The following is a 14,192-nucleotide window of genomic DNA, read 5'->3' as shown; positions in this document are numbered from 1 at the left end:
TGTCAATATTTGTATCAAAAATAACAAAACACTATTAGAATATACATGGCCAGCATACTAGCTTGCTCTTCCTAATTTATCTGTAATATTATGAAGATATATCATAAAACACTAGGCTAACAGACATCCATCCAATTAATAGCAAACTTACAGGGGAATGTGAGCAAATATTAAACTTGTAAAGGAGGAATAACACATATAATGACAGTCTTACAACAGGTCAAATGAAAAAGCAGTTCATATTAAAAAATTATTCCACTTGTAATTTAAAAAACACACTGCATTATCTGCTCATCAGTAATGATGATATTCAATCTGATGTAGCAAAGAGGTAACTTATCAAGTCACTCGATTACTATTTCTTACTATGAAGAGCCAATCTTATGGGTAGGTAACAGAATTACTGTTACTTGGCATCTTGTCTGCCAATTAAGATTTTTCAGAGGAAGGTGTAAAAGCTAGCATCATATATATCTTCTTACTGTGCAATATTAGACCACCAGGAAAAAATTCTTTCAAGGTTGGTAGTACCTAAGTTTTGACCAGCATATGTCTTTTGTATTTCTTTACAAGCCATGCAAATCTTCACATGGTTTTATTTTCCAAAACAAATGCTCCAACTTTTTTCCTAGTAGCCTAGCTACAACCCTGCAAAAACAAACCTAGAGAGTGACATATGGAGGAAAAACAAGTTTAACTAAGGACATAGTTCAAAAAGCAGCTTCTAATAAGAGCAAAAAGCCTAATTTGATCTGAAGACCATGTAAATACTTACAATGTTGAAAGTATATAGTTAAAAACAGTACCTATAATTAATGATATCCTCTCAAGATAAAAATGACAACTGGAAAAATGATACTTACAATTAACTTTTGTTAAAAAAAACTGGAAGCCTAAATATTAATTTGATTATGCTAAAACTATTAGTATGAATGTAAACTCTTCTGAAAAATATACATCTTATGAATCATGTATATTCTATAGTACTTTCTGGTTATAAAATTTAAGTCAATCAATCTAACGAATATGAAGCAAAACTTCAAAAATATGTATTTCAAACAGTCCAAAATTCAAATGCTTTAAACTGATAAAAACATAAAACCAGAATATGTATTAACATGTTCCTCTCAATATCATAAATAGAAATGAGCAAATGAATGTCACAATGAATATAAAACTCTCTTGTTTCTCACCCCACTACTAACTCAATAGTTTTGGAGGTTAATTTTGCTTTTTGATTTAGCCCTTTAATTTAAAATGTACTCTGACACAAATGCCATCACACACACACAATAGATGACAACCATATTTAGTATTTTCTAGACTTCCTGTGTAACTCAATAACTACTCCACAAAGTTCTGCGAACTCCAGCTTCAAGCCTGAAGTCAATCTAAGATAGCCAATAGAAAGTACACCTGTGCGATTACTGCATTTCCTATTTCAGAATGCTGAACGTAATACACAATAACTGAGTGCATCTGAAGCAATAATAAATGCAAAACTCAAATTATGCAGAAGCCACCTTACAAAAAAAGGCCTGTAATATCACTATTAAAAAGCAATAAATACAAAGAATATCATTTTAGTTTTAAATAACACCAACTTAGGATCCTCTAACGTAAGTACTTTAAAAATAAAACACAGCCTCATGATCAATTACAATATAAAAGTATTCCTAGAACAAAAACTAGAGGCAAAAAAAAAAACAAACGCTAAATCACAAAATATATCATCTAGACTGTATCACATACCAATTGAATAAGAAATTTAACTTTGTCGAATAAGCAGTCAAAAAAGAAGAGGAAGATTGAAAGAAAATCCAGATTATAGTATCCCATTTCATAGTATCCCCATTTTCCTAAAGATATAATAATCCTTTTGAACGTTTTTAAGTCACTGGAAATTTAACAAAAAGTAATTATCAAAACAATCCTGGTCACCTAAGCCACCAACATGTTATGCCATGTAGGAATACTCCACTGAAAAACCTATTCAATGACACTGTTCCAAACAAGAAGTTTCATTAAAAAAAAAATTCTTAAAGTCAGAATTTTTAAAACTAAAGGAGTTTCCAAAACAAAGAAAAAAATTTTCCCAAAGGTTACAAAGTTTCATTAACTATCTTAAGTCTTTTACTAAGCTTCACCTTTCTGCCCCTCAGTGGGTATCAAGCGATCAATAACAGTGTCACAAAAGAATGTTTACCAAGATTGGGGCTGGGGTGTCACCTGTAATGATTTTGTATGAAAAACCTAAACGATCCTGAAATTGGTGAGGAAAACTTTCACCTTCCTACAATCTCACTTTATTTATATTAAATGTGTCTCACTCTGAAATGACCAAGAGCTTAAGAACTGTTTGGTGCTTTTGTTTTTGCTAAAAACAAATCTCTCCATAAGTCCCTTATTTCCAAATACTATGGAAAAGTCACTACTACTCACCGCAAGTAATACTGTTTTAAAGCAAAGGCAGCGTTAGAACAACTTCTGGGAAAGTTGAACTCTTCAACAATTTCTCCCCACTGATTCTTCTCAGAAACCTGGTAAAACACAGGCACACTTGTCTGAACGTGAACAATCTAAGAAAATCTTAACCTAACTATGAAATAAATACCCATTCTACAGAGATCTGTAGATACCTAAGGCATCAGTGGGTGTTTCGGATCGATCGGTAAGAGTTACTAAGCAAGGGCTTCTTGAATCACTGTGTTTTCACCAGAGAGCCCTGTATTTAATATCACTTGTTTTGTTTGGGGGTGGGGGGGTTGGTGGGTTTGTTTTGTTTTTGAAGCCCGGACAATAACCAATCGCAAGTCCCTCTGTCGCCCCCTTTTAAATCTCAACGCGGTCCGTTTACACTAAAAAAAAAAAAAAAAAAAAAAAGTTCAAAAGGATCAATACAGTTCCGGACAGCGACGTCCGCGGGTTAGGGGGGGGCCAAGGCCGGGGCCGATTCCGATCCCTCTCCCAGATCTATCCATCTCCATAGGCCCTTCTTTGAGGCCTACAGCTTCTGCCTAGCCTTGAAGCCTAAGATGGCTATTTGGAGACAGGTCCTGGTTTCTTTTGTTAGCTGTATAAACCGAGGGCGACGGGGCCGAGGCTGTGCCCCCGGCTGCCGGGATCATTTCGCAGCCGATTATCGATGTTAAACCTGCCCGCGCTAATTTTGAGTTGCACGAAAACTGCTCTCAGAGTCTGTGTGTCTCTGTGTCTCCGCCTGTGCTAGAGCGGCAGCGGCGGCAGAGCTGACTCGCGAGCGAGCGAGCGGGCGGGCGGCGCGGGCGCGGGGCGGGCGCGGGGCTCAGGCTGGCGCCCCGCACGCCCGCACTCCCCGCCGCGGCGCTCAGACCCCGCTGGCCCGACCGGGCACCGGGCAGGGCGCGAGCCGGCGCCGGGCCGCCCGCCCGCCGGAGCCCCGCGCCCGCCGCGCGCACGCGAGCCACCAGGCCAAAAACAGCCCCGCCGCCGTCCGCCTCCGTGCCACCGGCTGGGAGCGAAAAGAACGCCTTTTGCCCCCGCGGGCCACCCCCTCAGCCCCAAGCGCCCACTCCGGGGTCAAAGGAGACTTTTTGGAGGAGGCCAGCGAGAGGGAAATACAAATTAAAACTTCCACTCACCTTCGCGAATCCGCCTAAAGTAGTGACTCTGGTGTAGAGACCGTGAAGATCCAGCTCCTTCCCACCCACCGCAGGGATTTTTTTAAAAGGCGACCTGCGGGAGAGAGAAAGCCCCGCACTTGTCAGCCGGGACCCCGTGCCCGGCCCGGGCGGGAGAGCCCCGTTCGCCCCGGCTCGCCCCGGCGCTGCCCCCCCGGTTCTGCTCTCACCCTCTGCTGTGGTGGAACTGCCGCAGCTCGTCCAGGAAAGCGAGTCCCTTTCTCCGCTCGTCCGGAGGCGCCTTCCCCGTCGAGTTTGCCATTATTTTTTCAAAGGAGGTTTTTAAAAAACCCAGATCGGTGTTTTAAAAGCGCCCCCCGCTCCCAGCGCTTCCTACCAGAGCCCGGAGCCCATTCCTCGGCCGGCGGCGGCGGGGCTCAGTCATGGGCCGGCGGTGGCGGCGGCGGCGGCGGCGGCGGCGGCGGCGGCGGCGGCGCAGGGAGGGAGGGAGGGAGGGGGAGGAGGAGGAGGAGGGGAAGGAGGGAGCAGGAGGCCAGGGGGAGAGGAGGGAAGGAGGGAGGGGAATTTCTAAAAAAGTTTAAAGAAATCGGAGCGAAACTAGAAGGGCAGGCGACTGCCGGATCCGCGCGAAGCCGCGGGGCAAGCGCGGCCCCCACCCCTTCCTTCCCTCCCTCCCTCCCCGTGGCCCGGCTCTCGCCCGCCTCTCAGCGCCGCCGGCTGAGGCGGCTCAGCCCGGGGACGCGATTCAACATGGTGCTGCTGCCGGGGGCGCGCGAGCGGGCGAGGGGCAAGGCAAGCCGATGGTGAGGGGTCTGGGCGGCCGGAGGCCCAAGAGTTTCGGCGGCGGCGGCGGGGCTAGGGCAGGCGGGGCTGGGGGTGGGGAGGGGGAGGTCTGTGTGGTGGTTTGTGGAAAGCGCGGTGACAGCGGGTATTTCGGCCCCGGCTCCGCGGGGCCCTCGCACACATTCACGCGCGGCCTCGGCCGCGGAGGCCGGGGCGTCCCCGGGCAGAAGCACCGGCGGCAGCTGAGCCGCTGCGCGCCGCCCGCCTGCTTCCCTCCCCGCCAGCCTCCCTCTCTGCCGCCGCCACGGCCTGGCAGCCAGTGCCACACAGCGACCCCCGAGGGCTGGCCGCGGCACTGCGCCTGGCTCCACACCGCCCCAGCAGCTCCTCGCGGGGAACAATAGACTCGGCTCGCCGGGCTTAGGGTTCGTCTGCAATGTGCCGCACATTTCACACGCACACAAAGCCGGCAGAAAGGGGGGCGGCGCGGGGAAACGGCCACTACCGGTTGTTCCAGGGTTAGGGGTGGAGGCGATGTTCGCGTCCCCGGCCCGGCTATTGGAAGGGCCGCCTCGGAGTCCCCGCCCGCCCGACAGAACCGGTGTGGCGCTCTGAAGGGAAAGGAAGCTCACCGGGTTAGCTCCTCACGCTACGCAACATTCACAGATCAGAATAAAGTCAATTTGTTACCTTATGTTTTTGTAAAATCTAAAGGAATCGGCTTTTATGAGCCGTATGCTAGTATTCTGGGGCCTGGTTAGCACATTTTCTATGAATTATCCACACGCTAACTTTAGCAAACTATACGTTAAATACAATGTGAAGTGTCTGTCCTAGTTCTGTGGAAATAGAGTAATGCTCTTAATTCATCTTGCCGCTGGTTGGCTTCACATATCAAACTGGAGTATTCTATGACCAAAGTTATGCAAACTAACTAAACTGGTTGGGAAACAATCTGTCGAACTTCGACAATAATAATTAACGTTTACATTTTTATAGTAAGGTCTCTTCAAGATTGCTGCGTTTAAAATAAATATCGAATAAAACATGTTTTTCCTTGCTTTCAAATGTCTTAAATGTAATCCTCGTTTAAAATATTTTTGAAGGTTAAAAAAACCCTTTGCTTAAATGAGAGTCAAAACATCTCAACAAATACTACCACCTAAATTTGCATTTACGAGGGGTGTTGGAGCCGGCTCTTTGCTACAAATGTTAAGATTACAGTACGTGAAACGTATGATTATTCCCATTTTAGTGACGGCCACCACGGGCAAAGTCACTGCCTAACCCAAGGTCACAGGGTAGTAGGGGTCTGGATGGGTTATTTCAGGTAGTCGTTCCAATGGGAACATTGCTTTGGAGGTGAAAAATTATGTAATATAGTGCAGCGTGCTTCCGGTGCTCACTCTAGGAAACGGACTTATTTCCCAACTAAAGTTTGTCTCTTAAGTGGGGTCGGAATAAGGTTGTGGCTAGGAAGTTCCTGACACCCCAGGGCCAGTGAGTGTCTCGGAAGCCTGTGAGGGGCGGAGACCCGGCCCGGGGAGGTGGAGAAGCTCGGCGGCCACGGGAGACTAGGGGTGAGGCTGCTGCGAGGAAGACCCGGTCAGCTGTCCCTTCCCCCACCGGTCCTCTTAGGGGGAGTGGAGATGTGGGCCTCGGAGCTGCGTGGCCCGGGCTGTGCGGATTCCCTAAACGCCGCACTTGCGCACAGCCCCTTACGTAACCGTCAGTGCCGGGGATTCCCTGGAGGGGGTCATTCTATTCAACCATTATACACACCCCGGGCTCCTGCCGCGGCGCCGCCGCCGCCTCACAAAATGGCGGCGCCCATAGAGGAGACAGCGGCCGCCTCCCCGGCCCCATTTTGTGGGAGGCGAGAGGTCTGTCAACATGGAAAACCTCTGCTGAGGATGCATCCGAGTTTGGAAACCCCACTTAAGGGATGCAGCCTGGGGGATCACATTAAACGGAAAATGCCAACGACTTCTACCACCTCTACGCGTTTTTAGTTTTTCATTTTCTCGAAGGAAGCGCCAGAAGCTTGTGGGGTAATGGTAACTAGAGGGAGAACGGAAAGCTGAGGTGACTGCTCCGGGGACTTGCCGCGGCGCCTTGGTAGCTTTGGTTGCTCTTCCACGCTCCCAGCAGCTGACCAGAATCTCTTGGAGGGTCTCCTGGGCCACGTCGACCGCGCCAGTCCTGCAATGAGACTTTTCTGTACTTTTAAAATGCCACAGTCCACGGCCCGGTGGGCACCGCTCGCCTGAATCGTGGGCTTCGGGAATCCTGGAGGCTGCTGCTCCAGGAGCTCGCGGTCGGCCAGGAGCCAGGGAGCTTGGTTGCCGGGAGCGGGCGGTATTCGCGGACTCCGGCGGCCCTGGCGGGTCGCGGCCGGGATCCGAGCCGGGCATGACGGTGCTGATGTCGCTGATGGGGCAAGAGTGGGAACGGAGGCACGTACACTGAAATTTAAGTCGTCCGAGTTGGGAGTTAAGATAGCAGGTTAATATTGTCTCAGGAGAGACTTAGAACGTCTTTTCTGGTATCCCAGTCTGCAGTGGGCAAATCTATTGTCTTTATTTCTCATTTAAGGGCAGAATGCAGGGATGACATATTTTTACTTTTCAAGAGGCGGTTGCCACTTTTAAGTCACTGTTATTTGTGTGTGTGTGTGTGTGTGTGTGTACATAAACATATACAATAGTGTGTTTTGCTTTTCAGAGCAAGTATCAAAGGCTAAAGACTTGGAGTGATACTAGTGTTTAAAAGCCTTTTTTTAAAAAAAAAATTAAGATGTGATGAGAAACTGGAGAATTGACTTTTAAAAATTCCTTTTCTGTAGAAGAGGCTATCTTCAAAATGGAGTCCTAAAGTATATCTGATGGATAGAATTTAAATTCTTAACACTGTATACCCTGTGGTCAAAAGCATCAACGTAAAACTTGATGTTTATCAGATTACTTACGTTTCAATTTTCCTGTGGTTAGAAAAATTAAGACAGAAGTAAGCTATTAACGGTATTTGCTTGTAAGAGTAACGTAAAGGTTTAAGGAAAGGTTTGTTGAAATAGATGTGCATCACACGAATAATTTATTTTAAATGTTGTTTTCCAGTTGCAGCAATCATTTGTGTTTACATGACTTTTTAAAAAAGGGTTTAGTTTATGTTGATTTTGACCCTCTTATTTAATTTCTAGTGCAGAAGTGCAGCTTTCTGCAGGCTGCGCCTCAATCACTAAGTTCCACTGTCCATCCTCTGCCGCGCTACTCCTGGCATGTGGATCACCAAGATACAATTTCTGGTCCTGTCTGTTCTTACTGATGTCCTTTAAAGTTAATAAATTTGATTTCCACTAATCAGTCTGTATCTCTTGCAAAAACACCACATTTAGCATCCAAGTAGAGTCAGAGTATGTTTTTTATGAGATTGTGCTAAAGTAACCTTCTATTACATTTCTTATTACCATATTGCATTTCCTATAGTGGGCAGCATAGAGCAAGTGGATCCTGGCAAAGTAATGTTAGAGATGTGCTGACAGCTTTACAATAGATATTCTCCAACTAATTTGACGAGATATAAAATAAAATGTAGTTCGTAGTTTTCAAGCATTAATGGAAAGTGTTCCTATTAAAAAATTACCAATAACAGTGGAAATTGTTGCAATCCAATTTGTATAGTTTACTGTTTTGATGACAAAGCCCTTACGATGGGAAAAATGTAGTGTTGCTTTTGTAACTGCAAACGCTGCACGCCGTAATTAGAGGTTTATGTTATTTTATTTGAATTTTTCATTCTTTAATATTAGTCAGGAAATTGTGATAAATTAAAAATTCCCTCATTCAACTAAACCTTAAAAAACTGTACCCAGTTTCAAATCAAGCATTATCAGGTGTATGATTACAACAGCTGAAATAAATTGAGGAATTGGTATGCCAACTCAGTGGAGAAATTTTGGGATTTTAGGTCATTCCAAGATTTAAAAAAATAGTTTGATTCGTTAAACAAGGCTATTGAAGTTAAATTGATATTTCCTTAAAGATAATTTTAGAGAAAAATTCCTTGGCGAGATTCGAGAATGCGTTCATGGCTTCTCTTGCCTGTACCTACTGCTATACTTTTTTCTGCGGACTAATTTGTCTTATTTGAAAATTTGATTACAATATCAAATCCTAGATGAAGCCCTTCCATTCTTAGGGTGATTCTAAGGAGTACCGATAACTAAGCTCTTAAAAGGCAAGGAAATAGTTTATTCTACTGCAGATTAGGGTAACCTTAATACAGACATTGATGGTAATTCTAAGCAGTGTTGATAACTAAGCTTTTAAAGATAAGGAAATAGTTTATTCTACTTCAGAGTAGGGTAATTTTAATGCCCTGAATATACCCTGAATCTTTTATAGATAGATTTCTGAATGATTTGGGCCAAAAATGTCTGATAAGCTTTGGGGGATTTTTAAATTTTTTTTCTCTTAAAGAGAAATCAGAAATGTGGGATTTTTTAAAAAATTGTTTTCAGTAGATATTGGAGATTATGCTTTGTACATTAAATCCAGTTTGATTTTTAAGTGATAATTTTCAATTAAAGGTTTTTTAATAAGACAACTAAACAATTAAATTTTAGACAATTATAATAATATTTTTTGGAGAAGCATTCCCAGATGTGCTTTTGACAGGGAGTTGATTTCATTAGTTGTTTGGGTTGTTTAATCCAGAATTTTTAAAACTGTTATGGGTTTAATTTGCTACATTTGTCCATTCTTATTCATTTCATCTGTTTTGATCACTGAAAAGTTGTCTAAAAACTGTGCTCATTATACACAGTATATAGTATTTTAATACTTTGTTTATAGTATTTAATAGCTTCTGAAAACTTTAAGAGAACATACTAAACCAAGGAACTATTAATATATTCGTAACTAAATGTAGATTACTAAATCACTGAGTAAATATTTCTTGCATATTTGGACAAGAGATGGGGGGGAGGGCGAATGACTTGATCCTCAAGAAACTTAACTGCTACCTTTAAAAGGTTATAATGAAGCTGGGCACAGTGGTACACACCTGTAGTCCCAGCTACTCAAGAGGCTGAGGCAGGAGGACCCCTTGAGCCGAGGAGTTCAAGGCTCTATCTCTTAAAACAAAAAAAGTTATAAAAATATTCAGACTGGAGGGTTCCTAAGTTTTAATATTTAAGCAGGGTCTTTACCACAGAGTTAAATTTAAAATTCTGTTTAGAATGGTAACAAATTTAATTATGTACAAAACAGCATCACTTAAGTGTTAGGATCAGTGTTACTCAAAGTGTTGTAATAATGTTAACAAGCATTTAAATCACATTGTTTGAAAACTGGGATCTACAAAAAATATGATTCCAATAATTAACTTTTTAATTATGGGAAAGGCAAGGGAATGTTCAGTGAATGTAAAAAAATATACTACTGAGCAAACAAATTGTTTTAATGAATTTTGATTTTCTGTTTTAATTTTTTGGTACATTGACTCTTCTTGACATGGCACTTTGCTATTAATTAAAAAAAATTAAACCCTAAAGACAAATTAATTCTGTATTTAATGCAGATTTAATTCTTGACTAGCTGTAATGCTTAAGGAGTTGGCAGTCTTGTTGGCAAAACAATAAAATAGGAATTAAGCTGAAATGCAAAACTGTGTAATAATTAGGTTTCATAAAAGTATAGTTTTCCTTAATAACTACATGAGTCAGTAGTGTTGACTTAATAATTATTTAGCTTTTGCTTTTCTCTGAAAACATATCAAACTCTTCATATATAGCATCAATATAGATATTCAATCTGAGCCACTGTAAATTGTTGAAGCTTATTGCTATACATTAAGGGAAATTCTATCCAACAGTTCAGTGTAAACAATTTTTTAAAGGTGCTTTAACGTGATTTGTAGTATGTAGAACTCAAGTATTCCAGAATAATCTTTGTGTGATAATGTACATTGGAAACGTTTATAAACAGTCCTTCAGGTGTACAAAATAACTGACATAATATTTTGCATTTAACTACACTGCCTCTAAGTATTTTAAACGAAGATGAAATTTTTAGAGTATTGTGCTATATTTTTATAGCTGAATTTCCCTCTTATTAACAATACTAATAACATTTAGCCATTAATGATTACTGATAGCTTAAATAAGAGTGTAGTTTCTGTTTCTAATGTCTATTAATTTTAACCCCACTTAAAGACATTTCCTACTTATCATACTCAAAGTTAATCAGAAGTTAAATGATGGTCCTTCTGGTTCTCTGGAAACTGAAAAGAAGCTTCTTTTTCTTTAGGGTATGCAGGAATTTTTTTTCTTCCCAATGAGCTGAATCTATCCTTTACACTGCTATTTGCTAACCTCAATTGTTTTTCTGCTCCATTAAAGTTGAGGCCACCAAAAATAGTAGTAATATCACAACTACAAAACCCTGGGTGGATTTGTACCCATTGCACATACACTTCTTGCTGCCAATTCGTAAGAGACTTTTGAAATAATAGTATATTCCCAGCTAGACAATATATTCTACTTGTGGCCTATGTATAGTGTTCAACAAGTCCATGAGCCCTATGAAACAGGATGTGTTTACTGCATTTTTCTAGGGAGAAGTTCTCAGCAGGCATGGGCATCTTAAAGACCCTGTGATGCCCAAAAGGTTAAAGCTCTATTTGCTAACGACAGATAGTAAGTTTGGAGGATTGCTTCATGTGCAGCATTTTATTTTGTAGGTTGTTGGCCTATAGGGAAAAACATTTTGAAATTGTAGTTAAGGAATACCACTTCAGTTCATCAAATTAAAAAAATTATGGCAAATAAGCAAAAATCTATTTCTAAAGAACTACATACAATATATTCTTACAGAAAAATTTAGATTAAATGCACGTAACTGTTTTTTTGGTTTGCCATGTATTGAAAATGGATGGATGGGGGATTACATTAATTAATGTATTTATTTATTTATTTTTGAGGCGGAGTCCCACTGTGTTGCCCAGGCTGGGGTGCAGTAGCGCAATCTCGGCTCACTGCAACCTCTGTCCCCTGGGCTCAAGCAACACTCTCACCTCAACCTCCTGAATAGCTAGGACTACAGGTGCATGCACCATACCACACCTGGCTAATTTTTGTATTTTTTGTAGAGACGGGTCTCGCTATGCTGCCCAGGCTGGTCTTGAACTCCTGAGCTCAAGCAATCTGCATGCCCAAGCCATCGGCCCGTCTTGGCCTTCTAAATTGCTGGGATCACAGGCGTGAGTCACCATGGTCAGCCCATATTAATTTAAAGTAGGCTTCAAATTTAATTCTTCACTAATTGGGAATGCCTGGGGATGTATATGAATTTGTTACCTTTTTGTGAGTAGTACTGTGTGCTTGTGTTCATGGATGACATTCATCAGAATGTTTCCAATGGTGTAGCCAGGTTACACTGCCATCTTCCTGTTCTCCTTTGTGCTTACTTCCTCTGCCTGTATTTGCTGCAGTTTCTGGCGAGTGTATGTAGGTGTTGGCCCAGACCTTGCTTTTGTAGAGATCATGCATAGGGCTAATTTATCCCAAATCAGTTTTTATGTATTATCTGTGGGCCCAATGTGTAATTTGAACTTTAAAGATACTACTTCAGACTGCAGTGTGGCATAACCTTTAAAAAAAAATGCTAGTTTTGCCCTAATCTGTGCATATTCCAATTGTTCAGTGGGTATTAGTAATACATGAATTATTTTTGTGCCCTTTTTGGTGTAGAGTCTCCTATGAATAATTACTGTTATTTAAAATCCACGACTCCATGCATTGTTTTGGTGGAAGGGAGAGGGTAGTTTCCCATCATGTTTTACATATATGTTAGCATTCAGATTTTCCTTTTTGGCCCACTCCCTACTGAACTGAAGGGAAAGGGTGTATTTGAGAGAAAACATATGCTTTACTCAGGTTCCAATAATTAAGCCGATGCACTTGATTTAAGTTACACATTTAGCTCATTCTTAAGGTATAATAAAGACTTTAAGCCTCCTGGCTCCCAAATCAGTGCTTTTTCTACTAAACATTCTTTCTATCTTGCTAAAAAAATCCAATTTTCAGAATCAAGTTAGTTGCTAAGCAAATATGCATAAAACCATAAATTTATCTGAATTGTTTCTAATTTAAGGAGTAGTATCTAAAAGTTTCAACAGAAATCATTGATCTGTAAAAGTGATGGAAAATCAGCAAAATAAAAATAGAGTAAGCTGAAAGGCCCTTCTTCAGGGAAATTGGAAAACTGAGTTCAAATATAGGGTCTGGGACTTCTCAGGTGATATTTTATCTTAAATTAGAATCTGCATGAGGTGGGGTGGGGTCACTCGTGCCTATAATCTCAGCACTTTGGGAGGCCGAGACAGGATCGTCCCTTGAGACCAGGAGTTCGAGACCAGCCTGAGCAACATAGCAAGACCCTCTCTGTATTTTTTAAAAAATAAAATTGGATTTAAATAAAGAATCTGCATGAACTTTCTTGTCACTTATTCTTACATATTATTTGCCAGTGTGCGATACTTAATAACCAAGTAAGACACATCAAATGAGTCTTTTAAGGCTACAACTTATGTAACATTTTATCAATATTACTGCTACACACATAATGGACTAACATTTTTTTAGCCTCACAATAATACCTTGTACAATTTATAACTAACTGGTAAAGGGCCTATAGAAGGCTACCCACCTATGTAAAAAAAAAAAAAAAAAAAAAGGTCCTAGCTCCATCTGGTGTAGCTTGGCAAATTATTTTTGATATGAATTGCCAGGAATATAGGGGTATCATTCCTTGCTGATAAGAGCACATACCCTTCCTTTGCTGGCTAAGCTATGTGATTCTATAGGACCTTAGTGTCGTGGCCATCCTTTCAGTAGTAAGCAGATTTAGAGAAGTTATCCCATTGTTACCTTATTTCAATAGTTTTTGGTCTTTCTATATTGTGCGTAACCTCACTTGATCAGATTGTTATGACTGTTTCCCCCCAGGAAGTATAGGAAGATAAAAAAAAAAAAAAAAAAGCCAGACCAGATATGTATGACTGAACGTGAGCTCAGCGATGATATAGGTGTCTTAAACATACTTTCTTTTTTTTTTTTAGAGGGAGGGGTTCTGGCTCTGTCACCCAGGCTGGAGTGCAGTGGCTCAATCATAGCTCACTGCAGCCTTGACCTACCCAGGCTCAAGTGATCCTCCCGCCTCAGCCTTCTGAGTAGCTGAGACTACAGGCATGCAGCCCCACACCCAGTTAATTTTTTTATTTTTATTTTTGTAGAGACACTGTCTTGCTGTGTTGCCTAGGCTGGTCTTGAACTCCTGAGCTCAACCAGTCCTCTCACCTTGGCCTCCCAAAATGCTGGGACTACAAGCGTGAGCCAGGGCACTTGGTCCATATTTTGTTTCTTGAAGTCACAAGTTAAAGCTGGAGGTTTCACCCAGAATCAAAGTGCCAGGTAGCATTTTAGTGCAGCCTAGGATAAGCAGCTCAGTTTCCATTAACACAGTACGAGAATTCAGGGATATCACTTGCTAAATGTAAACCAGTTACCTCTGTAATTTCCCAAAAATTTTATTGTGACAAACGAGTGCCATACTCTGAACATTAAAGGCTTTTACCTCCAGCTGTCCAAACATTGTGCATGTTATTCAGGTAAAGGCACTGGTATGGTAGGAGTTTCTCCTTTAGTGTCTTGTAATTAACAACAGATCCAGCATTTATGGAATGTATTGTTATTGTAACTTTTGAGTTTCCATAGCCAAGAATGTAAGA

The 14,192-nt window shown here is 41.8% G+C and overlaps 2 protein-coding genes across 3 annotated transcripts in view; one reads left to right on the top strand and one right to left on the bottom strand.

Moving 5' to 3' along the window:
* Positions 1–4,276, bottom strand: part of ARID2 (AT-rich interaction domain 2) — a 183,459-nt gene extending 179,183 nt beyond the window's left edge. For both annotated transcript variants that reach the window (XM_055251236.2, XM_055251237.2), the window contains exons 1-3: positions 3,830–4,276; positions 3,621–3,714; positions 2,443–2,540 (exon numbers count right to left, since the gene is read on the bottom strand). In XM_055251236.2, coding sequence (XP_055107211.2) covers positions 2,443–2,540; positions 3,621–3,714; positions 3,830–3,921 — 284 coding nt within the window. In that variant the 5' untranslated portion in view covers positions 3,922–4,276. The remainder of the gene's footprint in view (positions 1–2,442; positions 2,541–3,620; positions 3,715–3,829) is intronic.
* On the top strand, positions 4,207–7,762 carry LOC129466093 (actin nucleation-promoting factor WAS-like). The gene has a single exon (XM_055249075.2). The coding sequence runs from the start codon at positions 4,421–4,423 to the stop codon at positions 4,805–4,807; it is 387 nt and encodes a 128-aa protein (XP_055105050.2). The 5' UTR covers positions 4,207–4,420; the 3' UTR covers positions 4,808–7,762.
* The last annotated feature ends 6,430 nt before the right edge of the window (positions 7,763–14,192 follow it).

Source organism: Symphalangus syndactylus, chromosome 17 (assembly GCF_028878055.3).
Source record: "Symphalangus syndactylus isolate Jambi chromosome 17, NHGRI_mSymSyn1-v2.1_pri, whole genome shotgun sequence".
NCBI classification, from domain to species: domain Eukaryota; kingdom Metazoa; phylum Chordata; class Mammalia; order Primates; family Hylobatidae; genus Symphalangus; species Symphalangus syndactylus.
This window is presented reverse-complemented; position numbering and strand designations above follow the sequence as displayed.